The following is a 26,321-nucleotide window of genomic DNA, read 5'->3' on the forward strand; positions in this document are numbered from 1 at the left end:
CATGTTTCGCCTCACGACGTTCGAGTCGGTGCTAGAGCTTTACCGTTTGGCGCAGGAGTATCTTGCTGAATGCCTTTCGGCTTTTGAAGTGGTGGATGGCGAATCTCTCTCAGTCACTCCACAGGAGGAGCTGCCTTTTACGCGAACAAGCAAGAGTGATACGTTTCGCGCCGGCCAGGATTTCACCAGTGCATACTTCTGTGTTATGGTAGAGACAAATGGCAGTAATGCCGAGCACGACATGGAAAAACTCTCTCGTTTTGTGGAAGCCGCAGAGTATAACCCTCGCTGTGTTTCAAAAGGTGACTTGGGAGAATCATTTGAACCCATCCTCTCACAATCGCTTGCACAGACGGCTCAGCTGTGGAATCTGCGTGAGGACACCCCGGTACGGCTTGCTAGTGCCGGGACCATCTACAAATTTGACGTCAGCTTTCCGCTTGACAAGTTTTACGACATTGTGCTGCACTTTCGCAAGATAATCTACAAGAATGGGGGGTTTGACCCGGACGAGGTGTTGGTGGTTGGCTACGGTCACTTTGGGGATGGCAATATTCACTTCAATGTTGTGGATCGAACACGAAAACACAGTGACGCACTTGACGCCGTGCTGTTCCCGGCTGTTTATGAGTTCTGCGCGGCACACGCCGGATCCATCTCGGCAGAGCATGGCGTCGGGGTGCAGAAGAAGGCGTATCTCGGCCTTTCACGTAAACCGGAGGTCATTGCGCTGATGCGAACCCTGAAACGGACGATGGATCCAAATGGAATTCTTAATCCATACAAAGTCATTGATTGAAGGAAAAATAAAAATTGAGAGGGAGAGAGAAAGGACGAGGGATACTTTCGCAATGCACGATACACTACTTTATTATTATTATGTTTTTTTTTTATTGCTTGTGTTTCTTTGTTTTTCTATCTTTTTGTTTGTCTGCCATTATTTTGGCTGATTATTATTATTATTATTTTAACTTTGAATAAAAAAAGAACATGCAATGTGTCTTCCCCCCCCCCCCCCCCCCTCTATTTAGCGGGGGCTTCTGTTGTCTGTGGCTCGCAGGTGTGAGGAGAAACAACTCCACCTCTGATATTTTTTTCTTTTGCAAATATAAATTGCACTGGTTTCTCTCTGTCCTTCTCACGCATCAAGGCGAAAAAAAAGAAAAAACAACCACAATCATTCGTTGATCGGTACTCTTGTGCAGTGGTGAAGCGTTTATTGGCGAGCAAGGCAGCGAGGACACATTTCCTGTTGGCGACAATGCGGTGTGCTTCTCACGGTTTGCAGAGAATATTCCACAGCAATTGCTGTCAACGTGCGGCGCTGGCGTTTTTCTCCAATGATACGAGGGCACCAACGTTGGTGGAGCAGAGGCGAGCCTCCACTCAGTTTTCCAACTCTTTATCTTCTTCTTGTGAGTCAAGTGTAATGTCTCCAGCGCCGTCAGGACACCAGCCAACCATTGATAACAGCGGTACGGTGAGATCGAACGAAAATAAAACGAAGTGCCCCGGGCAACGCACGGATAGTGGCGGAGCGTCAGTCAAATACAAGACGAGTCGGAAACCGCTGCCGACTATCAAAGTCAAGAAGCGCTCCCCATGGGGGATGCAGCAACTACGTGACTCGTGGAGTGCCGACGCCATGACGAAGGGTGAGAGGGAGAACATGAGTGAACGGATTCACCGAGAGTATCGCTATCATCCCGAGGAGTTTCGCCGTCATCATATTAAATTAGCCGCTTTTTTGGCGTTTCCTGCAATTATCGTTGGGACCTTTGGCGGCTATTACCACCATACAGGTCGGCCTCTATGGGAAGGTGATCCACAGTACCTGTTGAACATGATTAGGCAGATGGATACCTCACCGCGTAGTAAGTTATGCCCCTATATTCTTGAGGGAAAAGAGGAGCTTCCTGTGCATGTGCGGGCGTATCGTGAAAAGAATTGGGAAAAGCGTCTTGCCCTAGAGGGTGTCATTCTTGGGCGGGTGGAGAAAGAGCATCAGCAAGGCGTGGTTTGACTTCTGGGAGGAGAAATGGGACGCGCAAACCTTGTTTTTTCTTTTGGAGGGGCGTCTCTAATCCGTCTTTTTTTAAATCTTGCAACCCATATATATATATGCAAGATTATTTATTTATTTTTTTCCTTCCTTTTTTTTTTTGGATGACGAATGGATGGTATCGTTCTTATTCCTCTATCATGGCCTTGATATTATTATTATTATTTGTAGGGCGTAGGGAACTATCAAAAAAGTAGGAGTACACTCACTACTGCTACCGTCACGGTTATGCCGGCGGCACCGCAAGACCGGTTGGTGGAGTGTGTACATTCTTCCGACCCAAATTCTGACGCAGGGCGCTACGCGGTAGCCAAGGCCGACATCAGCCCCGGTGAACTTGTCCTCATTGCTGCCCCGTATGCCGTGGCGATGAACCCGAATGAAATGCCCAGTGCAATGTCCATAGCAACCAAGGTGGACGAGTGGGTGGCTGCCACCGGGAGCACGAATACGGCGAGCAACTCGATGACAAAGAGGACAAGGAAAAATGGTTCTTTTCCAGCCTCAATCCCAAATGGATACTTGCCTCTATTGCCCCATTCAACACTCTGTTGTAACTGTCTGCAACTTATTCCGGAAGGTACCCTATTCCTAAATTATGAGACTATTCGATGGGTTTCCGGCTGTATTGCTGCAGAACACGCCAACTATGAGATGGAGAGGTGGTTGAATGAAGATACAGAAATTTCACAAGCAAAAGCCGTTGACGTGGATGCTGATATGGAGGTTTCCGGGGAAATTGATGCGGGAGATGATAGGCAACTTAAAAAGTTGCAAAAAACTGTTAAGTCTGGTCGGATGCGCTCCAAATTGTACGTGAATCTGAAGAAGAAGCTGTCAGAAGCCTCCGCACGGCGGCATGAAAAAGCAATGCACGAATATCATGTGAAGGCAATGCAGATGGATAATGCACAGGAAGTCATGTGGCCAGAACGTGTGGTGGAAGGGGAACATAGTCTTCCGGAGGGTGTAACAAACCAAGGCGTGTGTGGATGCGCCGGGTGTGGTGTTATTGTGTACTGCTCGAGGGCATGTTGGACGGAGCATCACAATTTGCACAGAGCTTCAGGTACGTGTCAAACGCTGCGCCGCGTGTATCCAGTACTCATGAAGACGTTTATGGTACGTGCTGGTGATAATGCAAACTCAACAGACAAGAAACGATTTTCCCCTGATTCATGGAGTACAAAGCATTGGCTTAGGCGAACAGGCGAGGAGGCAGCATGGGAGATGCAGACATTACTCTTGAATGCATTGCTGGTGGCACACTGTGCAAGGGAAGGGTTTGCTGGTCATATGGCAGAGGAAACGGAAGCCATGCCCGCCACGGTTAATCTCAGCAAAAGTAGCGAGGGGGAACGAGAAGTCGTTTGTGTTGTCTCTTCAAAGAATAAAACACCCTTAAATTTAACGAATGGGAGAAAACTCAGCGGTGCTACCACTGACGCGGAATCTCAGTTATCAGGGGCAGCTGCGTTGATCGCTACGGACTGTGCGGTACCTCAGAAGGTGGAAATACTTCGTATGGCTCGCCTGCAGTGCGGTGGTGTGGTGGAAGTTCTGGATCCCAAAGCTCTTGAGGGTGGCAACGAATTCCGTGACCCAGAAACGGCGTCGCAGCTTTACTTCTCCCTGAGGAGCAACATGTCATTAGGTGTATTTGAGGAGAAAGAGGAAACACATGCCGTTCGACCACCAAGATGGAGTGATACGGCCCGATTAGTTACAAATCTTTCAATGCTGAGCAAAGACTCGCGCAGTAAGTTTCGTTGTGCCTATCGCCGCTTTACAAAATTGATTCTTCCCTGGCTGGGTGAAGGTGGGAGTACCGAGGCCAATTTGACTGTTACAGCCACCTTCTTTAATCGCCTGTGTGCTGCATTGCAGTGCAACAGCTTTGGTTTGTTTAACGCGGACGGTAACTGCATTGGCGTCGCACTCTATCCGGAAGCATCGTATTTCAATCACAGTTGTTGCCCAAATATCTGTCGAGTCACATATCGTGGAATTCTTGCAGCATTTCATGCTCTTCGAGAGATACGGAAGGGTGAGCCCCTCACCATTTGCTACGTGGATGTTCAAGAGACTTCGACCGCAGAGCGCCGTCGCACGCTTTTTTCCTCTTACCGTTTTTTCTGCGAATGTGCTCGTTGCAGTGGGGCGAACACAGCGGCAATGGAGATTCGTCTGTGTGATTCATGCGCCATACGTGGTTACATTTTACCCGTTCCGCCTTCCTCGGCCTTTCGCTGGGGGATGGATGCTGTGCAAGAGGGAATCTGTTCCGTTTGCCGAAAATGTGTGCCGTGGAATCAGAAATAATATCATAGTGAAGACCTTGATGAGGGGAAAAGAGCATGTTCTTTCCGTGTGAACAGCCAGGTTTCTGGATCTGTAATTGTTAAGCACCAAGGTTCCATCATTATTGGAATAAAATACGATTAATTTGCGATGGGTTCAGTCAAATGTTTTTCACTGCTGTGATGTATACCTGTTGGAATATGTCTTTCTTGTGTCTGCATTCATACGATGAAGAGGAGGAGGGTGCTTTTTGCTTTTTTTTTTTATTAATATATTCAACTATTATGGTCTCTTCCTGTTTCTTTTTCTTCTTGTTTACTCTTCTTGGGGCCGGTCAATAGATGTAGAGCGGTGTGACGGACGTCAATCCGAGAGGCGCGCTGCTCTTTACTTGTCATGTCTGCTGGTGGTCCTGGCGACCGCCGTCACTTTGTTCTTTTTCAGCACGGCGTTTGGGGAACATCCGCAGACTTTGACGCTCTCATACGTTGTGTTTTTGAAGAAAATGAAAGAAATTGCCATAAAACCCATGATGAGCACCTGCGTGAAGTGACACTGGGGGATTTTGCCTCAGCACTGGGACCGAACTGCAAGACGAACGAGGCCGGAGGTCGACTTTTTGCTTGGAGAGGCCTGACGTGTTTTGCCCCTGGCAGCAACCGGTGGAAGGGCACGAATTGGAGGACACGCACCTGCGCCTCTCGGACTCTTAAAGAGTTTTTGCCCGTGTTTGGCGACTGGCTGAGGACGGTGGAAGAAAACGAGGAGGGGGGCAATTGCCCCGTCTGCTTTTCTGTTGTGGGACACTCGTTCGGTGGGATCATTGTTCGGGAGTTTTTGTACTTGCTGCTTGTTGCCGTGGAGGGGGATGAGTTGGACGATGGGCCCTTTGACGAGGTCCGATGCGTGCGTGAGAAACTTGTGCAATTAAACGTCACGTTTGAGAATTTCATCACCATTGCGACGCCGCACTGCGGAGTGGGACAGTGCCTTCTTTCCGCCATGTACTATGGAACATGGTTTCTCGCCGTGCTGTGCGCACCGTCTCTGAGTGAGCTCCTCCTCAAGGACAGCGAGGCGGTGTTGTCGACGCATCTCATTGACAGGGGCCATCTCGCGGCACTCCGTCTGTTTCGACGACGAACACTTTTTGCGAATACACAGAAGGACATGCTGGTGGGCTTTGCGACGTCCTCCTTGTTATATGGTGGTGCCAGAGACGACACTGTTCGCATTGTGGGGTTGGCGACGGAAGCCTTGCCGTGTGCCTCCGCCTTTTCGGAGGAAAACTCTGAGTACTCCGCGGTGATGCACTTACCCCGGTTGCGTGAGAGAAGTGGGAGTGTGACTCCAACGCACACGCTGAAGGATTTGTATCACGAAGGTGTGGGCGAGGAAAGACAAGAAAGTGAGAGCGAATATGCAGAATTGGCCGCCCACGGTTCTCCACAGTCCATTGCTGAGGCGCTGCGACAAGAGCTTGACTGGCGGCTTGTCGCGTTGAGGTACACCGGTCGTTTTCCGGTGGCCCATGTGGCGTGTTTAGGACTGGTTCCGCGGGTTGCTTCATCACCAGCAATTATGAGGCGTGTGGCACAGGAGATTATTCAGCTGCAATAGTCACATGATTTATCCTCCGCCTCTGCGGCTTGCCTTTTCTTTTTTTTTATGTGTGAATCTGCCGATCAAATGTGTTTTTCCTTATAGGAGCTTTTGCGAAGAGAACGATCGAAGAGGAGAGCTGGCGAACTTACTTCATGTATGTACCTTGATACAACGAATACATTTCTTTACTACGCTTTTCTACCATATGAATTTTTGGAAGAACACGACTTTGGGGTATCAGGAAACCGATAGCGGCTGGTTAATTTTCATTTTATTTTGCCATGCCACCCATACTCCTTTGATTCTCTTCTTGCAGCGGGGTCTTGTGTCTGCAGGATCCCAAAGTCTGCCACTTCGTAAGTAATAAATAAGTAATAAATATATATGTATCGCATCCGAATAGGGTGAGCGGGCCACAACTGTGGCTAATGGACGATGTATATACACATATATACACTTACTTGTTGCTAAACTTTGAGGATATGATGGATCCATTCTTATTCTATTCATTCCTTTATCATTCTTATCTGGTTTGTTTTCTATGATTGAGAAACTCAGGATTTGGCCAGCCGCCCGGAAATCTTTTTTCTCTACTGGTGCATGCCTCTCCATCTCTGTCTCCCTCCATCCCTTGCAAACCATTAGCGGGGCTGCGAAAACACAAAAAAAACAAGAAAATAGGTGGAGGAGAGGGGAGGAACAGTGCGTGAAGAGGGATGCTGGGGGAACTGCCCCCCATCGTGGCGTTGCCGTCAAATCCGGCGGACGCTCTTCGGCCCGTTCCGGTCTTTGGGCACTCCACAGGGCTGTACGAGACCAGGCTCGCCCGCCGCCACCATCACCACCACCACAGGGACAATGGTGTGTGTGTGGGAAATGCCGGTGGTGACGCCACGGCAGTGTCGCCAGTAGTGCATAAAAAAGTCGATGTTTCGCAGTCACACTTTTCTAATAACCGAGGCGAGCAGAAGGCGGCGCCGGTGCTGCCACAAGCCGCAGCAAAAGGTGAGTTCAATAATGCTCAACCTTCGGTTGCTCTTAATGGAAATAACATGGAAACGCTGACGGAAAAGGATATCGACGTCCTGCTTGAGGTTTTAGAGACTCGCTACGAGAAGTATTTGTCAGCCAAGCAGCAGATCACGGAGCGGTACCTTATCCGCATAGAGACGGATGTAGATCGTTTTCTGACGACATACCACGGCGGTGGTTCCTCTTCTCCCTCCCGGTTCGGAGGTGGTGTTGCGTCCTTTATCAAAAACACATTAGTATCACGGATTCCGTCGCCGCAGCGGCTCCGAAGCGGTGGCAATGAGGGTCGAAAGGCTGAAAGGGCTGGTGATGAAAACTACAATGGGGGCGGTGGCACTCGAGACGACGGCCTACCCAGTTTACAGGAATCCTCCTACAAGGCAAATGCAATTTCTTTTAACTACTTGGATGTGCGACCAACGAACATGGGGTCCATTGCTGCCAACCTTGTGGTTCTGCGGCATTGTTTGGCAGAGTGTTTTTCACCGGGAAGCAGGGTGAAAAAGTCACTATTGGACCCCGTTGTGCGAGGTGTATGGGATCAATCACTGAGGCCGATAAAAAACAGTGCCATGGAGCTTTTGGGAGCAGCGCAGCAAAACGTGCGGCCACCGCTAGATTATCTTTTTTCCCTGGGGCAGCAGGGGGATGCTGCACTGTGGAGTCAGCGGTGTGCGAGGTACGACCGCATTGTAAAGGCGTTGCTGGACGATTTGAAGTATCTCCACACCGTTGAGGAGATGGACAGGGAAGCGATTGAGGAGCCGATGCGGGCGCGGCAAGCCGCAGACGAGGGACTGTCGGACTGCGTCCCTGTCAGTGGATTGGTGCTTTCACGTCTGCACCGTTTGGAAAACGAACACCGAACCGCTTGGGAGTTTTGGCGGAACCGATAGTTTGATTTTATTGCCCCCTTCTTGTGTGCATTACTTTCTTGTTGCGTGGCTTTCACTTCGATTGCGTGGAAATATACATTATTATTATATTACATGCTATGTGTATTGTTTGTGTGTGCCTGTGTTTGTGTGTGTGTACGCATATGGTTGTGTGTGGGTTTTTGTTCACCACAAAGTTTTGGTTCTCCGGTTTTTGTTGAACCACCCATACATATATATATATTTCAAGATTTTTTAAATTATTATTGTTGCTTGTGTTTTCCACAACCTTTATCCGAAGAAGTCTTCTGCAGCTCTCCATAACCACTTCCTCCCTTCATGCAGGTCCAGCGGCTGGACGAGCAGACTAGTGACTGAGAAGAAAGCGCGGGGAAAAAGTCATAAGATACCGAAGTGTGTCTGTGTGTTTCCTTCTAGGGTCCATGCAGTGTCTTATCCGCGGTCGCCGTAGGTGGAATCTCATGGACATCCGTCAGCGGCCGCCCACTTTGAATCGTCTGCAGGGCGTACTGCGGCTCGCACAACACCCCGGAAGCGTCGCAGAGCATCGCCAGGGCCGTCACTTTGACTCTTCCGCACATGTCGGGTTGTACTCGCGTCCTGGGCGTGTGGGCAGGCTGGGTGACCCCGACGCTAGTTGGCACACTCGCCGGAGGGAGAAGAAAAACACATTCAACGTCTCGGCTTTTAGGCGGTACTACAGCGACTCCTGAGAGCGTGAAGGAAGAAGCGGAAGGAAAAAAGAAAAAAGACAAGAAAAGAGGACTGAAACGAAGGGATAATAAAAATAATAAAAAGGGAGAGAGGGACGGTACTCACCCACCACATTTCCTGTTGATGCCTTCCTGTTACAACTCCTTCTCCTTTTCTTCTTCAAAACTTCTCTGTGTCTCCAACCTCACTTTCTACAAGGAGCTACACGCAACATCAAGGGAAGGGGCAGCTGCAATGTTTCGACGACTTCCGCTCTCCATCGAGGCTGTTGGCGCCGTGCGCACCATCGTTGTGTTCAGTCAACAACATCACATCCTCGAGAGCAATCAGAAGGCCCGCAGCAGTCCAAGTAATGTCTGGATTGAGGACTGGGAGGTGGAGAATCATGGATTGCAGCCTGAGCCCGGTGCTGTCCCTACGCAGTTGCTGCTGGACAAGCCACTGGAGCTTTTTAATTTCGACCAACTCCTCTCCCCACCGGAGGTGATGGAGGCGCCAAGACACAGCAGCTACAGCTCGCGAAAGATGTACGGTGAGAAGCTGCAGTTTGAGCTCAATGACCGTGCGCAGAAGCACGGCTTCCAGAGCAAATGGTGGCTCACGAGGGCGCAGGCGATTAAGAACTCCCTTACTTTTAAGGGAGGCGCGCGTAGTTCCATCATCCTTACAAAAAGTTCGCTTAAACTGTTTCACTCCAGCCAACTGATTGGTGGAGAGGCTCTGATGACACACCCAGTCTCTGGCGGATCGAGGAAGTTGTACAGCAAGAAGGGCGAAGCTTTTCAAATTCTTTCGGATTATATCCGTCAGAATAAGTTCAACAGTGGTCTTTACTTTACAAATCGCCAGCTGGAATTTTTTAAGCTTGCCGTGCAGCCAAGCCAGACACCGGTGTCACTAGACGTCACATCAGGGGATCGGTATCTAATCTATAACGTGGAGCAGCTTGAAGATCCGGAGCTGGCGCTCAAGACGCTGGATCGTTCCCCCGTTAATATTCCAACGTTTCTTCTTTCTGGGGAACCCATTCAAAATGAGAGTTTGAAGAAGCTTCCAAAGTTCAAGAGCAATTACTGGCTGAGCGGTCGCGATGCGGAGTTATATCAGTGGCCCATCAGGGAGAACGAGAAGAAGAAGGGAGTACCACTGAAAAATGAGGGCAGTGCTTCGCTTCAGGTTGAGCTGTATAATGTGGAGCAGCTTAGCAACCCAGAAGAGGCTTTTGCCAAGGCCGGTCTCTTTGTCCAGTAAATGGGGTAAGACGAGGGAAAATAAAAGGAAGGGAGAAAACATTAGTAAAAAGAACATTAATTATATTTATTTACCTATATATATATATATGTATATATATATATACATATAGATGGCGGAAAGGCAGAGTGTAGCCGCAGACGTTGGCTCTGGGCAAGATGATTTGTGCACATGCATGCATACATACACTCGGGCACGCACAGGAAAGGAAGATGAACATACATTTACACACGGACAATGTGATTTGGCTGATGCTTCAATGGAGGGGAGGAGGGAGAGATATATTACATATAATAAAAGTCATAGAGAGTGCAGGCGAAAGGGGGGGGGGGAAGAAGAATAAGAAAACGAAGAGTTTTCGGGGAGGGCAAACCATCATAGAGAGGAGGAAATTAACGCACAACCGTCTATGTGTCTTTTTGTGTGTTGTTCCTTCAGCCACGTACTTCTTTTTTTAAAAAATCTTTTTTATTTTGTGGATGGCCTGTTGTTTCACTTTACCCATCGCTAGTTCTTTGTTCATATTACCATTACTATTATTATTTGTTTTCTCTCTCTCTGCCCTTCCTCGATTTTGTTTTTTTCTCTCGTCTCTCTTTCTTTTCCTTTCCTTTTTTTTTTTTTAAATCCTTTTTGACCTCTTTTTTTTTTTTTGTTTTGTCGTCTGCACACTCTTCCTTGACGTTTGTTCTCCTTGTGTCTGCAGCGGGAGCGAGTAGGGGGATGGGGGATAAGGAGGGAGGGATGGAAGGGGGGAAACAAAATAAAATAGAAAAACAAAAATCAAACTTGAAGAGACGAGGGGAGAAAAAAAAAAGAGGATGGACGGAGAGAGAGAGAGAGAGGGATGGAAAGAGACAGAAGGAGAAGGGGGGAAGGGAGAGAGAGAGAGAGAGAATGTGTGTGTGTGTGTGTGTGCGTGTGTCTGTTACCACCGCGGCTCCATGCATAGAAAAAGAAAACAAGAAAAAAAAAACATGACGCCTCCCACGTCACACTTCGTTTTCGTCCGTCTTCTTCCTCCACCTGTTTGTGTTTGTTTCTGTTTGTTTGTTTATGTGTGTGTGTGTTACTGCTGCTGTTGGCTGGTGCCCCTTAGGCCTGCAACATTATGTGTGAGTGTGTGAGCTTCAACGAGACTGCGTGCATGATGGCATACCCATCGACACACACATTCGTTCACACATCCATTTATTCTCAACGCTTAGAGCTTAAATTTGGGGAAAATTTCTTTACCCCTTTCGTCCCTCTCTCCGAAGAGACAAACAAACAAACAAAAAGCATAAAGCAAAAAACAAAAAAAAGAAAGAGAAGAGACACGAGAGATAAGAAAAGAAGATGCATTGATTGTTATTTGAACACATGCATGCGTAAAGAAACAAACAAAAAAACAAAAAAAAAAAGAAAAAAAAAACGGTCTGCGGCAATGTTGCCCTTCGTTTGTCGCCAATACGACACGTACGGAGCGCCGCAGAAGCGCATCACCACCGCCAGAAGATGCGTCTGTATACACATACACACAAACAAACAATTGATGCATACACAACTGAGCAATGCTTTTTCATTTCTTCTTTTTAAAATAAAAAAATGACGTCATTTTTTGACACACACATGCATACACAAAAACGAGGTGGCGAGAAGGAGTGAAAAGAGTGCTCTCACTTTTTTCAGTGGCGGTGGGAGGTGAGTAGCAGTGAGCACATCTGCCCCGAGACTCACACCGCCGCAGCAAAGAGGCAGAGCTCAGCCCACACACACACACGCTGACCCCACCTCTAACGTCTACATTCTGACAGACATAATTTTTTGCGGGACCCGCGTGCACAACTTTGGAATAAAACGCAAATAAAACGGCAATACGGATGATGCGGCGTTCAAGGCCTTGCGGTGTTGTCTTCACTCCGGCGATGCCGCATTTGGAAGGTTTCCTCAGTCGTCACGTGCGCCCGGATCATCCTCTTCGCCACCACCCAATGTGGCTGAGCGAGAGTGATCTATCAAATTGCCCTAACTGGAAATTTGACGCCACCAGTGTACAGAACAGCGGCGAGAGGAGAGTGGCGAAAAATATGCCCATGGTGGTTGCACAGGTTCCAATGAGTTTGAATCTATTTAACATGGATCAACTTTTGCCCGAGAGTGAAGCTCACTGGCAGCTTCCTATTGCCACAGCAGCAACGTCAGTATCATCCATGCGGCCATATGAAGGCCAGGCACAGAGGCAGTTGGAACATCGCCGAATGACATGTGGCTTTGAGTCAAACTGGTGGGGCACACGCAACCAATGGCGGAAGCGCGGATGTCACCTTGACCCCAAGGCAGTTCCATCTGTGTTAGCTTTTCACAAAATGACTCGACTTGTACACATCTCGATGTTTTCTGGTGGAAAAGAGCTGCTGAAGGACTATTTTGTCTCTGGGAAGACTGGGATTCTTAGACAATTGAGTGTCTCAAATGACCTTTCCCAGTTGGCTGTTAATTTCTGTTTTCTCGTAAAGTCACATTTTGAGAGGCATGGCTTTGAATCCCCGTTGTATTTCTCGAGAAATTCGCTGCGGTCTGCCAGGATCGCCATACGTCCCGATGCAGAACCTCTCGATTTATCGCCTCTCGATGAATACGAATACAACGGGCCCGGTGTCATGGCACATACTTCACATGATGTAGAGGTGTACACGCAATACTACCACCTTTCGCAGGTGATTTTTCCAGAAAATTATAGAATCCCCCCAAATGTTCTTGAGGCAGAGCGGGAGAACCCCGGCGTGCCCATTAACGGAAAGACGGGTGAGGTGCTGAAAATACCGGAGCTGCAGTATGAGGCGATACTGAACTCCCCGTCACCAGAGCTGGCGTCTCTTATTGCCTGCGACCACGAGTCCGAGCCTGCGGACTCATTCTCGGAATTGGAGTCACCGAAAACCGTCCGCGGGCGAAGCCTGTGGTACTTGCCCCATGACCTGCTAGAGACGGGTGGCCTGGTTGATGTCAACTCCGTGCCCGTAGAAGTGATGGGTGGGCAGGAAGGGCAAAAAAAATTGTGGAGGCTGCTTTACAACGTGGAACAACTACTGCTCCCTGTTGAGGGTTACAAGGCCGTCGGGCGCATCGGGTGGATGGCACAGTCCGCTGGGAAACAACTGTCAGACTTCTCAGACGGGAATGCAGATGCCGTGACAGGTGTTGGAGGGGAGCCCAACTTCCCCTTTTGAGTCTCAACACGTGAATTCAATTTCTTCGTGGCTGCTATTTCTTCACATACATGCACCCTCAGAAAAGAAAAAAACAAACTCCACAAACCCAAACACTCATACACATGCATCTATTTTATTTATCACTCCCAGACAAAAAGAATTTTGCTTTTAGGGTTTCCACTCTGTTTTTTTATTATTTTTATTTATGTATGTGTGTGTGTGTTTGTATGTGTGTGGGTTGTTCTTGTAGGCTGCAGAAACCCTTGAAATGTGTAAGTTTTATTGGTGACCCACCGTTTGGATTTTTTGTTTTGATTTTTTAGTGGGGAGGGCAGTGATGGAGCATACAGATATTTATACATGCATACATCTTTATATGTGAACTTGAATAGAACGTTATCTTCCATCTTTTTTGAATTTGGGCTTTTTTTTATTTTTTATTTTTGGTTTTATTTTTATTTATTTTCTCTGGCCTTTTTTATTCGATGGATGCCCGTTCATCTCCGGTTCCCTAAAATAAGAAACGTTTTACGTTCTGCTTTTTTTTTTTTTTCTTTGGTTCCCTGTCCTCGGTTGCAGGTAGGAGAGGGTAGGAGGAAACAAACTTTAAAAGGCGGAGACGATTAAACGGGAACTCCCCACGCATGGCATGTGGGATCGCTGGCTCATACTTCTTTGCGCCCACCGCTCTCGCTAGCTACACGCATCTCTTTTGCACCACGCGGGTGATGCGTCATCCCGGAAAGATTATTATTCCTAGGCTGCCAGGTGGGCGGCCGACGCATGTCGAGGGCGCCGCACCTTCGGGACTTCCCTCACCCTCGTCTTTTACAGCGGCATCTCCCTACCGCAACGAGTATCGTGAAAGCAAACGTCTGAATTTGGGGGTGGCGCAGTTTTTGGACACGGAGGCTGCCGATACGCTGCGACGACAGCAACAGCTCCATCAGTTTCGCACGGCGACGGAGGAGGCGTTGACCAAAGTGTGGCGTGACTCGAAAAGCCACCTGCGACGCCAGGAGAATCTCGTGAAGGAGATTGGGGTGGAGGGGGCCGTGAAGGAAATTCTGCAGCCCACACGGACGTCGTTTCGGCAAGAACTTCGCCAGCGGCCCTTGGATCGCGGCATTCTCGAGGAAATTTACAAGGGACTCCACGGAAGACGCATCGAGAGGCGACTCAAAAAAGGGGTGTCATGGGAGCATTGGATCACGAAGGGCGACGGCACCGCACCCATCTTTACTGCCTCGCATAAGGCGCAGCAAACCTTTGCGTTTGGTGGTGCAGTTCGGCTTGAGGCTAAGGCAACACACATCAAACAATTTCCCGTTCTTCTCGCATCTGGAAAGCGAGCTGTTGGTGGTGGTGATGGCGGTCCCACCAGTCGTAGCGACAGCATTGAGTCGGGCGAGACGCAGCGGTGTGTGCCGGAGGTTGCCTTTGTGGGAAGAACATCCAGCGGCAAGTCCTCTCTCATCAACGCCATCTTGAATGCATTGATCGCTCCATATGGTCATCTGCAAGGCACGACGAGTTCTGTGAACTTCTATAATGTTGCCAATAAGGTGATGCTTGTGGACTGCCCTGGTTACGGGTACTACAACCCAATGGAGACCCCTGCTCTGGACGCGGAGAACGCTGTCGCCGTCATGCGTGCATACATCAAGACATGTGCTCAGCATTCTACCGAGAAGAAGAGGAATAGTGAGGGGACGAAAACAAATGGGGATGTAGGGCACCGTGCATCTTATTCGAAACGTCCTATCAAACGCGTTTTTGTGTGCGTTCCGTCGCGTGGGGTTCAGAAAGCCGACACGGAATATTTGGATTATCTTGAGAGTTTGGCTGTGCCCTTTTCTGTTGTTCTTACAAAAACGGATGCCGCACCTATTCGTTTTCTTGCACGACTCGCAGATCACACCCGATGCCAGCTGGTTCACTACAAACACTGCAAGGAGCTTATGCTTACGAGTTCTTTACGTCTGGCGGGCATCGATAAGGTACAAAACTTGATTGGCAGCATGGCCCTTGGCGAAGACAGGCTTCATGGTGCAACGGCAGACTTCAGCTCCATTGTATGAGCCGGCCGATGGTAACACTAAGAATATATATATAACACAAACACGATTACGATGAACGTTCCATTTGTGAATGGCACGGAGAGAAGCAAAGGGGAGGATGTTCGAGATGTAAAAAAAAAAAAGGTGCAGATGCCCTTTGCGCCTTTTTTTATTATTGTTGCGTGTTTTTTTCCCCTCTTTCCCTTTTAAAGTCCTTTTTTTTTTACCAGCAATTGCTTTCGATAAATCCGCAATACGTGTCCGTCTGTCTGGGTACGTGTGTGCTCTCCTTTTTTTTTTTTTTACATGTTTTTCTGGAGTGATGACATCATTATTTGGATAAAAACAACAAAAAACAAGGAAACAACCACAACAACAAAGAAAAAGAAAAGACGTTTTATTTGGCTGAAACTAACGGGGGGAGAGGGAGAGTGAGAAACGACATCCCTCGGTCACGGAGCAACCGCAGTATCGATAAGGATCGTACCCGTAGCATCAGTATTGGTATTATCAAATCCATAATAGCGGTCGTTGCTTCTTTATTAAATATAGGCAGTATAATTTTTGTGTTTGTGTGTGTGTGTTTGTGGGCGGCTTAGGGAGATACAAGAAAAAAAAAGTTGGGGGTGCCTCTACCGATGGATCGAAAGCAACGCATAATTAAATACGGCTCTCTTGTCCACTTCTCATGCGAGGAAGGATATATTGCTGCGTCAGGACTGGAAGCTGAGGACCTGTTCATCCGTGAAAAGAATGACACCGATATCGATGAGGAGCCGCTGCCCCTGCTGGGGTTTGAAACCAGCGTCTTTCGGATTGAAGCACCCGCGTCAAGCCTTGCAGCAAAGGCACAAGAGGCGGTAGCGGATCGTTTTAGCAACAATAACACGCTTCTTATGGAGCACTTCAGCAACATCAACACGGCACCGGAGCTCATGTATGGGAAACCTTTTCTTCTTTTGCATTCCGTCAGCCAGATGTGCGTGGCGGTATTTCCATCAAAACCATCCAAGAGTGATCCTAACTGTGTGAGGCTTGTGCTTGTGAAGGCCGGGGAGGTTGAATCGGACTTTTGTGAATTTGTCGTGACGCCACGGTACAAAATTCATGACGATGGGGATCCCGTGTGTCGCGGCGATGAGGTTCTCCTACGACTGGCTGCGTTTCCAATTTTTGTACACGTTACGGGAAGGAAACATCCAGGCTTGAATACATGGGGCATGCCGTCCGAAGAAGACGGCTGCGATAGTAGCATCAACGCTTTTGAAAAGGGTTTGGCCGCCGGCAGAATGGTCGATGACTTGCGTTCAGAAGTAAACGGCTCAGAGGAAAGGGCGGTGGGTTTCGTGGTGCAGCGGTATGACATTGGGAGGGATCAGGCAAACTATCAACGTGCCCTTTACCACATTGCCCGGCCATACGTACCATCCGGCGTGCCAGTCTTACTTTACCACCGCGAGCGCGAAAGTTTTCTCACGACAAGCCTCACGTCACAGCCAAGGCAGCAAAAGGAATCTGAGGAGAACAAAAAAACAATGGAGGCGAATGTTGTGAGTGGGGGTGATAATGGAATAAGCGGCGGCGCCTTGTTAACAAACAAAGAAAGCTCTTTTGTGGAGGGTGTTTTTGTATCGAGAAGTGCCACACAGTTAGAAGGGAGCGGCATCTCCACCCTTGATACGCCGGATGCAAATGATAATACGGACGGTGATGTTGACCATACTGGGACACCGTTCCCGTTGTTGATGAAGGACGAAACTTCGACGGGCTGTGTTTCTAACGAAGGGACTGCCTTAAACGACTTCTGGCGCAGTTGCACGGCCCTCTGGATTTTGGAGAATGAAAATCCAACGATAGGGGGTGCCGTGCGCATGCGGTCTGTGAAGTATCGTCTTCGACAGGCGTGTTCAAACATGTATTTGGCGGTTGCTGGCTCTGGTGTTGACGCATTTTTTGAAGGTAATGGAGAAAGCGATTTTTCAGAAACGGTCGATGGTATGGGCGCGGCGGCGTTAGAAGAGGGCGGTGATGCAGGCAGCAACAGTAGCCGGAATCAATTGAGGGCCGCCTCACTCTGTATGATACCACCACCACGCACCGCGAAGGATTCGCAACGCACTCTCTTTACGTTAACTCCCATGTTTTTTACCGAATGCAACTTTCTTATTGAGAATGATTGCTTGACGCTTCAAAATGTGTTAACAGGAATGTATGTATGCACACAAGAGGCGAGAGACCGCCTTTTTCTCCAGTGGCAACCATCTGTCTCTGATACCATCACTGTGCGGAGTTCTCGTCAAGAGATTGTGCAGGATGTCATGTTTCTGAGGTCACACTGCGAGAGACTCTGCCGGTATCGTGATGCCTTCCAGGCTTTGGCACGCTTAAAAAATTCGCGACATCCGTCTTTTCATCGGGATGGTGGAGGCTTGGAACCATATCCCGGAAAACACGAGAGTTCCGACTCATGTGAGGAAAATTTAACGCCTACGAGGGCGGCATTTGTGCAGGGCGGCGCTCTTTCGACAGATTTTGCTGTTTCCAGTTTAGGGCGTCAAACGAGGACTACTGAGACTCCGTACGCAGCGATTCTCCCCGTCATTTATGCCTCTCAGAGTAGTTTGGAGGAACTCATTCGTTTCTGTTCGTTAGCTCGCGTGCATGACGCTCTCCGTCTTGACGGTATTCCGATCGTGCGGCGTCAGCGGATGATATTTGAGTTAAATATCCACCGGCTTGTTATGGACGTCATTCTCACGCCCTTTTCCCTGCTACAGTCGGAGGAAACGGATGGAATGGGGGATAAAACCATGAGTGGAATGCTCCCATGGGGCTGCAGCCCACGATTGCCACCGTTGCCTCTCATGGGTGGTTTTTTTTGCATGGGCGTTGCGTTGGATGATGCACATTCAGAGGTGCACCTTGTTTGTCGCCTCGCCTTTCGATTCTTACGTCAGATGGTGCGCAAGGCAAAGATGCTGAAGAAGTGGCTTGTTGAATTCATCCCATACTTTTTGGAACTTGGGGGTTACCGCTTTCGTGTGTCTGACACAATGACGGAGCTGTTTTCAGAAAACAACAGCGTTCCAAGACCAGTTGTGGAGTCTGTGGCGGACCACTTCATTGGATCTCTTCGCCGCGGACGCAGTGCAGGTCATTTGAATCTATTGTCCTCCATGTGCACCGTAGGATTTAGCGGTATCTTTGAGAGACAAGCCATGGTGTGCCAGAAGCTTCTTGTTGAAAACAGCGAATTGCTTTCTCGTTTTGTGCTGAATCAAAATGGGGAATGGGCGGTTGTGGTGAATGAGGGTGAAGCTCCTGTCGAGTGCGGTGCCCTTTTTGAATTGACGCGGCCCCAGAATTCCCAGCAGCAGCTGGGCTCCGATGCGAAATATGCCAGGTTTTTACAGAGTGAAATTCAATTGCTTGGCTGTTTGTGCTTTGACGGCTGTCCCTCCATGTGCTGTGCGGAGGTGGGGAGGGTGTTCCCACCAGAGGTGCTGCTTAGGGCCATCCAAACATTTGTCTGGACCGGCGCCGAGGTGATGGGGTCTCCCAGCCCTTTGGATCTGCTGCGCGGGCATATCTTGCGGCTTGCCGTGCAGTGTTACATCATGCCTCGTATTGACGACCCCGCGGTGCAGTTGCGGGCGAGTACAGTGCTGTTTGGCTCCAGCTCTCTTCGTCTGAGGGAGGAGACGCATCTGCCCATCTCCGGCAAACCTGACGACGACCTCATTTCTTCAGTGAAAGCGGCCGCGCTCAACATCATTCGTGCCAATCCACACTTTGTACAGTCTGATATGAGTCGAAGCGTGCTGCTACGCGTGTCGATAAACGCATGGCTACGGTTGGTGAAGGCCCACCAGATATCTGTGCAGGAGATGTGTGACCTTATCCCCCCACTGCTAGGCCTTCTGGACGGCACCAAGGACATCGTTGACGACAATGCCAGCAGGGTCGCCGCGCACACTCTCACACGCCTTGAGGTGTCCGAGGCAAGCGTGCAAGTGATGGAAACACGTGAGATGATCTGCAATACACTCCTTCAGCTCCTGGAGACTGTGTCAAACCGTGTGGCAGACAACATAATATTGCTCCTCTACGACGCCTTTGTCAAGGGTGGCAGTTTTCCACGCCGAAAAATGTTCGTTCTGTTGGATTTTGACGAAGAGCCCGTCCTTGACGCGAAATATGATTTGCATGTGTGGCCCAGCGAGGGGCAGGCCCTGCTATGTGAGAAGGGCACAGGCCTTCTCCACCGAGTCCGGGGTAAATATCAGTCTGTTGACATAACCGATGAGGCGCAGGAGATGGACAGTAACCGCATCGACTCAAAGGAGGTTGTGGAGCTGTTGGGACGTGTGTGTAAAAGTATCATGTTGCGGTTTCGCGTGAAGGAACTTGTCCCGCTGCTCATGGATCTTACCCGCTATGAAAGCCAGCAACTAACAGCACGGGCAACAGAGTTGCTGATTCGCCTTTGTGTGGTGAAGCGAACCGTGGCGCACCGTGTGCTGCAGGTGCATACGTTACCCTCTTCTGAGGTTGTACGTAGTTTTGACCACCTCTACACCGTTGCTGTGAACACCCTCACGTTAGAACGACGTGGATGCTTTGATGAGGCCATCGCGTTTGCCCTCTCGAATATTGAGGAACCTGAGGGAACACACGACGACTCCGTTCCTTCTGAAGAGTTGGAGGAGGAATATTTGATTGAGGATGATGGCAGTGATGATGAGGCTGGTGGTGATGATGGGGGAGCTGGTGCAGATCAGGCTGGAAAGGAGGCACACGGCGGGCGTCATCTTTGGGGAAAAACTGCCGGGGCTGTGCGTGTGTTAGCGTACCATAATGCGGTGCGCCGTCGCCGCCGTTCAGTCGGACTCAGCGAGAATTCTGAATTGCCGCTGCGTCTTATTGTCCGCATGGAATTGGTGTGTCATTGGGGTATTCATATTCCACTCATGCGAATGCACGCGAGCATTGATCCCAACAGTCGAGCGTTCTTCCAATGGATGCGTTTCTTTTACCTTTTTACGTTTGTGCGAGGCAACGCAAGAAAATTGCTGGGAAGCATTGATTTGTTCATGCGCTCTCTTAACCTTAAAAAGGAGTGCACCGTCATGTGTCTTCACATCATTGTCGCCATCTTTGCTTCCGTCGCCGATCCCACCCCATACCTCAGTAACACGTTCCTCACGGAATGTGTGAAATATCTGGATAGTGAGGTGTCGACGCGTCACGCAGATGTGGACTTTCTTTCGCGGCTGAGTAATTATGTGTTTTCCAATCCCGCCGTGGGCGGCGTGCCACGGCGACGTATGATGCAGCTTCTACGCGACTACAATATACTCCGTTGTTTGCCGCGCCCTGGTGGGGTTCAGGTGTCACCAGTGCGATGTGATTTTATCGCCTCCATGGTCGAGCTGCTTTGTCACATCTGCAACTGCCCGACGAGCGCGCTGGCGATGGGACAGAGAGCCCTTCCGATGCAAGATATCTTTGCCATCATCTTGGAGTATGGCTCCCTCTACAGCCCGCTGCACCGCAAAAGTTACCATCAACGCGACGAATTGGAACGAAAACAATTCCAGCTTGTGGGTACATACTTACGTGCCCTTGTCCTACTGTACATCACCGCTGAGAGGGAGGAGGGTGGCCAGGGGAAGGAGATGATTAAGTTGGAGTGGATGGCAAACCGCGAGTGGTGGGCCGTTGTGGAGATGTTAACCAGACAGTTGCACGGAATCACGGAGCTTATTTTAACCAATAAGGGGAAGGTGGTAAACCGAGGGATTCGTGTAATACAACGCTACCGGCATGTATGGCTTATGTCGTTACCCGTCGCATTGCTGACATTTTTCTCCGCATGCTTTTCAGAGGCGGGCTTTTATCGATATCAGGACTCAGTGGGAGTCACCTTTGCGGTCATGTGCAGCAGCCTCATGGAATTTTCCTCCAATCTTATTTCAAATTCGGACGCCCTTGAGTTGAGTGTTCAAGAGGCTGTGAACTATCGCCGTCTTCTGGGCCTGCTTCATATGCAGACTGCTAACATTGTTGGATTGGAAACCCTCTCGAGTCAATTGGAGATCGTCCGCGACCAAATTCTTCACTGGCTGCTCCAGCGCGAGAGGTTAAGCAAAGCGGAACGACAAGGACAAGGTGGTGGCTGGGAAGAGAGGGCACGCAGCAGTGATTTTGACGAATATTCAAGCCCACATGACACGCTCGCTATTGGGGAGGGCGTGTCCCAACGCATACAGGATTCTCTTGGCGATTCTTTTTCTGCGAGACTATTTCTCTCCAGTGGTGTATCGAGATGTCGTGAGTTGGAGGCTACACGCAGTGCCCTTCGTACATTTGTTAAGAGCGATGTATTGATTCCAATAGAGGATAGCTTGGAAATAGGCGAAGCCGCAAATGTGGTGAATGCGTTGCTCTGTCGCAGTTCTGCTCTGTCGGGTGTTCGTGGCTTTGTTTGGAGTGCACTGGATGGCATGCGAAAGCGATACTTTAGCCCCATGGCGCTTGTAGGCCTTTTGAACCTTTTCTACAATGCTTTGTATGCGAGTTTCTATGTCAAGGAATCTCCGCCATTACAGGCGGCAGAAGGTGCAGGGAAGAACAGCACGGAAAGGGAGGACACCTGGAATCTTCTGCAGCTTACCTTCACGGACCTTGGCATGTCAAATGTGGTTGCATCACTGAGTGTAAAGGACGATGATGTGATTACGTACAGTTCCATTCGCCTCAGTGTGATGCTCCTTGAGGGTGGCAACACACGGGCACAGTATGCACTTTTAAAAGACTTTGGAGCACACCAAGTAAGATTTTTCCATAACATTCGCGAGTTGCTGCAAAAATCATTACAATGGGTGCGGCAAATTAACTTGCAGCAGCAGCTTGTCATTTTGGAGTGTGGTGGGACTCCGGTGGGCTCCAACTCCACACTTTTCACATCTGCGCTGTTTGCCGCGGTACTTAAATCATCCTCGTATCGGAAAAAAAGTGAACGCAATGGTGGGAAAGAGAAACACATTTTGGGTTGGGATCGTGTAGAAGGCTGTATGCGGTTGCGACTTCTCCACGCCTTGTTCCGCATGCTGCAACTTTTCTGCGAAGGCCACAACCTCGGCATGCAAAATTATATTCGTTTCCAGCACGATAATATGCATAGTGTAAACATTGTCCATGAGGTCCTGTTGCTTCTCGCAGAGCTCTCTGGAATGACGCACGGTGCCACGGTCGATGTGATACGTGGGGGTTTTGAGTTGTTAACGGAGTTATGCCAGGGTCCATGCCACGAAAACCAGACGGCGCTGCTGAGCTACGATGTTTGTGTGACGATGTGCGGTCTTCTTGACGTGTTGAGTAAATTGGAGATCATTGGCACCCGGACGGCCCCAGAAAACAACTCGAGGAATATGAATACGGAAATGGGCATTACCAATACTACTAATACTAATGGTACAAGGTTAACTGAAAGCTTCATGAACGGTGTCGTATCGCAACGTGGTCTAAAGCTTACCAGAAAGGCAGTTGATTGCCTCCGCGTGTCTCTCACCACATTTCTGTTGTCTCTTATTGAAGGATGCCGCTCCCCTGAAACCTTCCGCCGTGTTCTTGCACAGATTCCCATTGAAATCATTGAACACCAGCTTTCCATCGCTACCCCGGAGATGTGCGATCGTATTCTTGAGGATGAGACGCTTGAGGATGATCCGACTGTTGCGGCACTCTTCAACTGGCTCATCTTTCTTCATATTGTGCGGCCCTTTGCGGATGGGCTCTACCTGCAACACATTGATGAGTTGCTGCGTCGCACCACGAGGCTTAGGGAGCGTCTTGGCCGTATTGAGATACGACGGGACGATGGGTTGCTTGAGAAGGTCTTTTTTTGCATCCCTTCAATTTGTCGCGGACTCTCTCAGAACATTAAGGACGATGTACTCTGGAGCGTCAATCGCACAAGTCGGGCGACGAAGTTGGGCGATTTTTTACATCAGAGCGATAACTTGATCTTTGAGGTGGAGAGGGCGCATGACTTTCAGCGCTGGGTGGCGCGGTGGACGCGATTTACTTTGACCACCACCGACACCGCCGTAGAGAAGGAGAATGAAACGGATACGGAGGGGGTGATGGAAGAAAAAAAGGTTCGATTCTACTCGTTAAAGAAGTGCTGGAATCGTTTTATGGCGCCATTTATCTTTTCCTCCCAACTCTCTTATTACGAATATGCCTCCATCCTAATCGCAGTGCTTATTAACATTGGACTCATCTCGGTTGAGGGGGCGAAGTGGGATTGGGCCACGGTGCAAGTTTCAGAACTCGCCATCACGTGTCTTTGCGTCCTACAGTTTGTGCTTTCCTGTGTGACTTTATGCATGGACGCCGTCGTGTTTTTTCCTGCATGCCTGTACAAGGAGTACAGGCGGAAAGAACACATGAGGTTGGGAATTGCCAAGCTGAATGCGACGATGCGGGAGGTCTTTGATGGACTAACAAAAGGAGAAGTGGTGTACCACTTCCTTACACGCTTTACGATTCAGTTTCGTCTTTTTCTTGTTGTGACGGCGGCGTTGAGCCTTTTGGTGTCGCGGTACTTTGCTGCCGCCCACCTTCTTTTTGTTATCTACAAAGTGCCCACCCTATGTACCTTCATCAACGCCATTACGCAGAATGGGAAACAGCTCCTGTTGACAGCCTTTCTTGGGGTTGTCGTGTTGTACCTTTTTGCCATTGTTGGCTACCTTCTTTTTCCGCGGCAGTTTGACAGCTCGGATGGACCAGAAAACGGGAACTGCGTCAATCTCTTTCGGTGCTTTTTATTCATTCTCTGGCAGGGACTTCGACAGGGTGGTGGTGTTGGCGACATCATGCAGGAGGAGTCATGGTCGAGTAGCACTCTTTTTCCACGTGTCAGTTACGATTTGGTTTTCTTTGCTCTTGTTAATGTCGTGTTTCTGAACATCATGTTTGGTCTCATCATTGACACATTTGGCGAGTTGCGTGACGCCAAACGTGAGAAGGAGCTCGACATGAAAAGCACATGTTTTGTGTGTGGCCTGGAGGCAGACGAATTTGAAAGGGCCCATGTCGGAGGATTCAGGGCGCATGTAGTGCATGAGCATAACATGTGGATGTATTTCTACTTTATGCACTACCTGCGGCGCAAGGACCCAAACGATTTCACCGGGCAGGAGTCGTATGTTGATGAAAGGATTCGGCGAGGTGATCTTGGCTTCTTCCCAGAGGAGGACTCTCTTTCCCTGGGGAATGGCGGAAGGGAGGAGGACGCTGCGGCTGGTGCACAGAAAGATGTCTCAGGGATGGACGAGGAGGGATGTGCCACACGGCCGGGACGTGAGAAGGCACCGGCGGCGGGGAGTGGAGCGGCGAACGGCCAGGAAGTGGCGCTGACGCTCAAGGAGCTGGCTGGTGTGAAGGAGGCGCTCAGTGCATTTGTCCGTGACGTGAGTGCGGATGCTCAGAAGGTGAAGTCATTGCTTCAACAGCTGGAAATCATGAGTCGCGGTGCTCATGTCATGTCCCTTGGCGGAGGCACAGCGAATGACCCAGGATCTACCTCCGGCACACGTCTTAGCAGAGGGGAGGGGTCGAAAAGTTCACTGCGACGCTCCATAGGAGAAGGCAGCAAAAATTAACAAAAAATAAATAAATAACAATAATAAGAAATAATAATAAAAGAAAAACTGCAATTCAGGAAGAAAACTTTATATATGATTTCTTGTGAGGATTTTTATCTCTCTCTTTGTGTCTGTGTGTCTTATTGGAGAGGCGGGCGGTACGGTGGAGAAATGACGCATTTGTGTTTTTTTTTTCCCCCCCTTGCATTTTTTTTCTTGCCGTTATCCTCATGGATGAAGACATATATATATATATATATGAGATGCATGAAGTGAATTTGGGGGTTTGCTTGTATGTCCCTTCCATTTACTTATGTTATTTCTTTTTGTTTTTGGCTTTCTTTTTGCGGTCTTTCACAATGACCGGGAGGGAAATTTTTAACGCCACTTCCTCTGTGGACACTCCGCTCCCCCCTTGCACACATAAACACACACTTATATTTCGTCTGTGTTTCATTGTGGCTTTTTTTTTTTCTTGTGTGTGTGCGTGTGTGTGTTTGCATACGTTTCTGATGTGCCGTAGTTTTGAAATAAACCGTTTTCTTTTTTTTTAATTTTATTTTGCCATCTCCTCTTCTTTTCTTTACCCACAATGTCAATAGAAGGTGCTTACTTACACGCATAAAAACGGATCCACCGGACGGTTTATTACCCAACGATTTTATAGCCATCCGCTTTTTTTTTTCTTTTTCTTTTCGCTTCATCATCCATTCCACTTGGTTGAGGAAAAACAAAGCACGAAATGGACTTCGACGTGAAAACCCCCCGCATTTCGAGCCAAGAGGCACCGGAGCAGCAGCAACACCAACACCAGGAGGACCCGCAGCCGCTGCTGGATCAACAACAACAGCCAGAGACACAGCATGTAAAGGATTCCAGTGCAGTCAATGCAGCTCCCTCAGTGAAAGAGACGGGAAATTCGCTTCAGCGACGCAACGTGTACGTCTCCGGTCTGCCGGAAACATTTCGCGCAGCGGAGTTCCGGGAGATGTGTCAGGCCTTTGGTCGTGTTGAGGCGTCGAAGCTGTGCATTGACACCAAGTGCCGTCCAATGAAAGGCTACGGCTTCGCCCTCTTTTTCGAGGAGGAGGCCGCTGTGAAGTGCATCAAGCATTTGCATGGCCATTGGCTGGGTGGACGAACACTTCAGGCGCGTCTCGCTGACGCCGCTGCGACGCCCGTCCCGCTCGACCCGTCATCGGCGCATCCACCCATCAGTCGCGCGCGGCCACCGTCAAAAGGGCACCGCCATCTGAATTCCAGCATGCAACTCACGAACGGGTATGCCGACGTGCCTTTGCCGTTCACGAGCAGCATTTCGATTTCCCCGTCCTCTAGCCAAGAACAGACCCCGCCCCTCACGCCGCCGCAGATAAGCCTCACCCCGACCCTTGTTTCGCACAGTGACCTTGGGGGCGGCAACAGTCACAACGGCAGCAACAACAGCAACGCGAGCGTGGCTACAGGCGCACAGCCTATTTTTTACCACCACGTTCCAATGGATCAGCAGATGGGTCATCCAATGACTTCTTTCTCCACGCAGCCAGGCT

The 26,321-nt window shown here is 49.3% G+C and overlaps 10 protein-coding genes across 10 annotated transcripts, besides 25 other annotated features; all 10 read left to right on the forward strand.

The window, feature by feature from the left end:
* On the forward strand, window positions 1-799 carry Tc00.1047053509461.10 (actin interacting protein-like protein, putative; the record flags this gene model as incomplete). The annotated part of the gene is made up of 1 exon (XM_806676.1): window positions 1-799. A coding segment is annotated over one exon (799 nt), but the record flags the coding sequence as incomplete, so codon positions are not given.
* Window positions 1-3,245: a sequence feature (heterozygous, non-Esmeraldo-like haplotype).
* Window positions 869-975: a sequence feature (T-rich).
* Tc00.1047053509461.20 (hypothetical protein, conserved) lies at window positions 1,262-2,023 on the forward strand (the record flags this gene model as incomplete). The annotated part of the gene is made up of 1 exon (XM_806677.1): window positions 1,262-2,023. The coding sequence occupies one exon, from the start codon at window positions 1,262-1,264 to the stop codon at window positions 2,021-2,023; it is 762 nt and encodes a 253-aa protein (XP_811770.1).
* Tc00.1047053509461.30 (hypothetical protein, conserved) lies at window positions 2,291-4,384 on the forward strand (the record flags this gene model as incomplete). Its single annotated transcript, XM_806678.1, has 1 exon — window positions 2,291-4,384. The coding sequence occupies one exon, from the start codon at window positions 2,291-2,293 to the stop codon at window positions 4,382-4,384; it is 2,094 nt and encodes a 697-aa protein (XP_811771.1).
* Window positions 3,246-3,502: a sequence feature (areas merged during assembly that could not be assigned to a particular haplotype. This can correspond to areas where the two haplotypes were merged or to regions with more than two copies in the genome that were merged during assembly.).
* Window positions 3,503-17,964: a sequence feature (heterozygous, non-Esmeraldo-like haplotype).
* Window positions 4,618-4,639: a sequence feature (AT_rich).
* Window positions 4,760-5,983, forward strand: Tc00.1047053509461.40 (hypothetical protein, conserved; the record flags this gene model as incomplete). Its single annotated transcript, XM_806679.1, has 1 exon — window positions 4,760-5,983. The coding sequence occupies one exon, from the start codon at window positions 4,760-4,762 to the stop codon at window positions 5,981-5,983; it is 1,224 nt and encodes a 407-aa protein (XP_811772.1).
* Window positions 6,069-6,343: a mobile genetic element.
* Tc00.1047053509461.50 (hypothetical protein, conserved) lies at window positions 6,685-7,896 on the forward strand (the record flags this gene model as incomplete). The annotated part of the gene is made up of 1 exon (XM_806680.1): window positions 6,685-7,896. One exon carries the CDS (start codon window positions 6,685-6,687, stop codon window positions 7,894-7,896), a length of 1,212 nt encoding a protein of 403 aa, XP_811773.1.
* Window positions 7,994-8,061: a microsatellite.
* Window positions 8,108-8,143: a sequence feature (AT_rich).
* Window positions 8,621-8,694: a sequence feature (A-rich).
* Tc00.1047053509461.60 (mitochondrial RNA binding protein, putative) lies at window positions 8,845-9,861 on the forward strand (the record flags this gene model as incomplete). Its single annotated transcript, XM_806681.1, has 1 exon — window positions 8,845-9,861. The coding sequence occupies one exon, from the start codon at window positions 8,845-8,847 to the stop codon at window positions 9,859-9,861; it is 1,017 nt and encodes a 338-aa protein (XP_811774.1).
* Window positions 9,923-9,972: a microsatellite.
* Window positions 10,434-10,520: a sequence feature (T-rich).
* Window positions 10,690-10,758: a sequence feature (GA-rich).
* Window positions 10,760-10,790: a microsatellite.
* Window positions 10,889-10,932: a microsatellite.
* Window positions 11,117-11,200: a sequence feature (A-rich).
* Window positions 11,234-11,275: a microsatellite.
* Window positions 11,724-13,073, forward strand: Tc00.1047053509461.70 (hypothetical protein, conserved; the record flags this gene model as incomplete). Its single annotated transcript, XM_806682.1, has 1 exon — window positions 11,724-13,073. One exon carries the CDS (start codon window positions 11,724-11,726, stop codon window positions 13,071-13,073), a length of 1,350 nt encoding a protein of 449 aa, XP_811775.1.
* Window positions 13,241-13,261: a sequence feature (AT_rich).
* Window positions 13,262-13,291: a microsatellite.
* Window positions 13,483-13,516: a microsatellite.
* Window positions 13,700-15,136, forward strand: Tc00.1047053509461.80 (hypothetical protein, conserved; the record flags this gene model as incomplete). Its single annotated transcript, XM_806683.1, has 1 exon — window positions 13,700-15,136. The coding sequence occupies one exon, from the start codon at window positions 13,700-13,702 to the stop codon at window positions 15,134-15,136; it is 1,437 nt and encodes a 478-aa protein (XP_811776.1).
* Tc00.1047053509461.90 (hypothetical protein, conserved) lies at window positions 15,754-24,789 on the forward strand (the record flags this gene model as incomplete). Its single annotated transcript, XM_806684.1, has 1 exon — window positions 15,754-24,789. The coding sequence occupies one exon, from the start codon at window positions 15,754-15,756 to the stop codon at window positions 24,787-24,789; it is 9,036 nt and encodes a 3,011-aa protein (XP_811777.1).
* Window positions 17,965-18,207: a sequence feature (areas merged during assembly that could not be assigned to a particular haplotype. This can correspond to areas where the two haplotypes were merged or to regions with more than two copies in the genome that were merged during assembly.).
* Window positions 18,208-21,405: a sequence feature (haploid, Esmeraldo-like haplotype).
* Window positions 19,836-19,876: a microsatellite.
* Window positions 21,406-21,454: a sequence feature (areas merged during assembly that could not be assigned to a particular haplotype. This can correspond to areas where the two haplotypes were merged or to regions with more than two copies in the genome that were merged during assembly.).
* Window positions 21,455-26,321: a sequence feature (heterozygous, non-Esmeraldo-like haplotype).
* Window positions 24,781-24,831: a sequence feature (AT_rich).
* Window positions 25,514-26,321, forward strand: Tc00.1047053509461.100 (RNA-binding protein, putative; the record flags this gene model as incomplete). Its single annotated transcript, XM_806685.1, has 1 exon — window positions 25,514-26,321. A coding segment is annotated over one exon (808 nt), but the record flags the coding sequence as incomplete, so codon positions are not given.

The sequence above is a fragment of the Trypanosoma cruzi genome, genomic scaffold, assembly GCF_000209065.1.
Source record: "Trypanosoma cruzi strain CL Brener 1047053515897 genomic scaffold, whole genome shotgun sequence".
NCBI lineage: Eukaryota > Euglenozoa > Kinetoplastea > Trypanosomatida > Trypanosomatidae > Trypanosoma > Trypanosoma cruzi.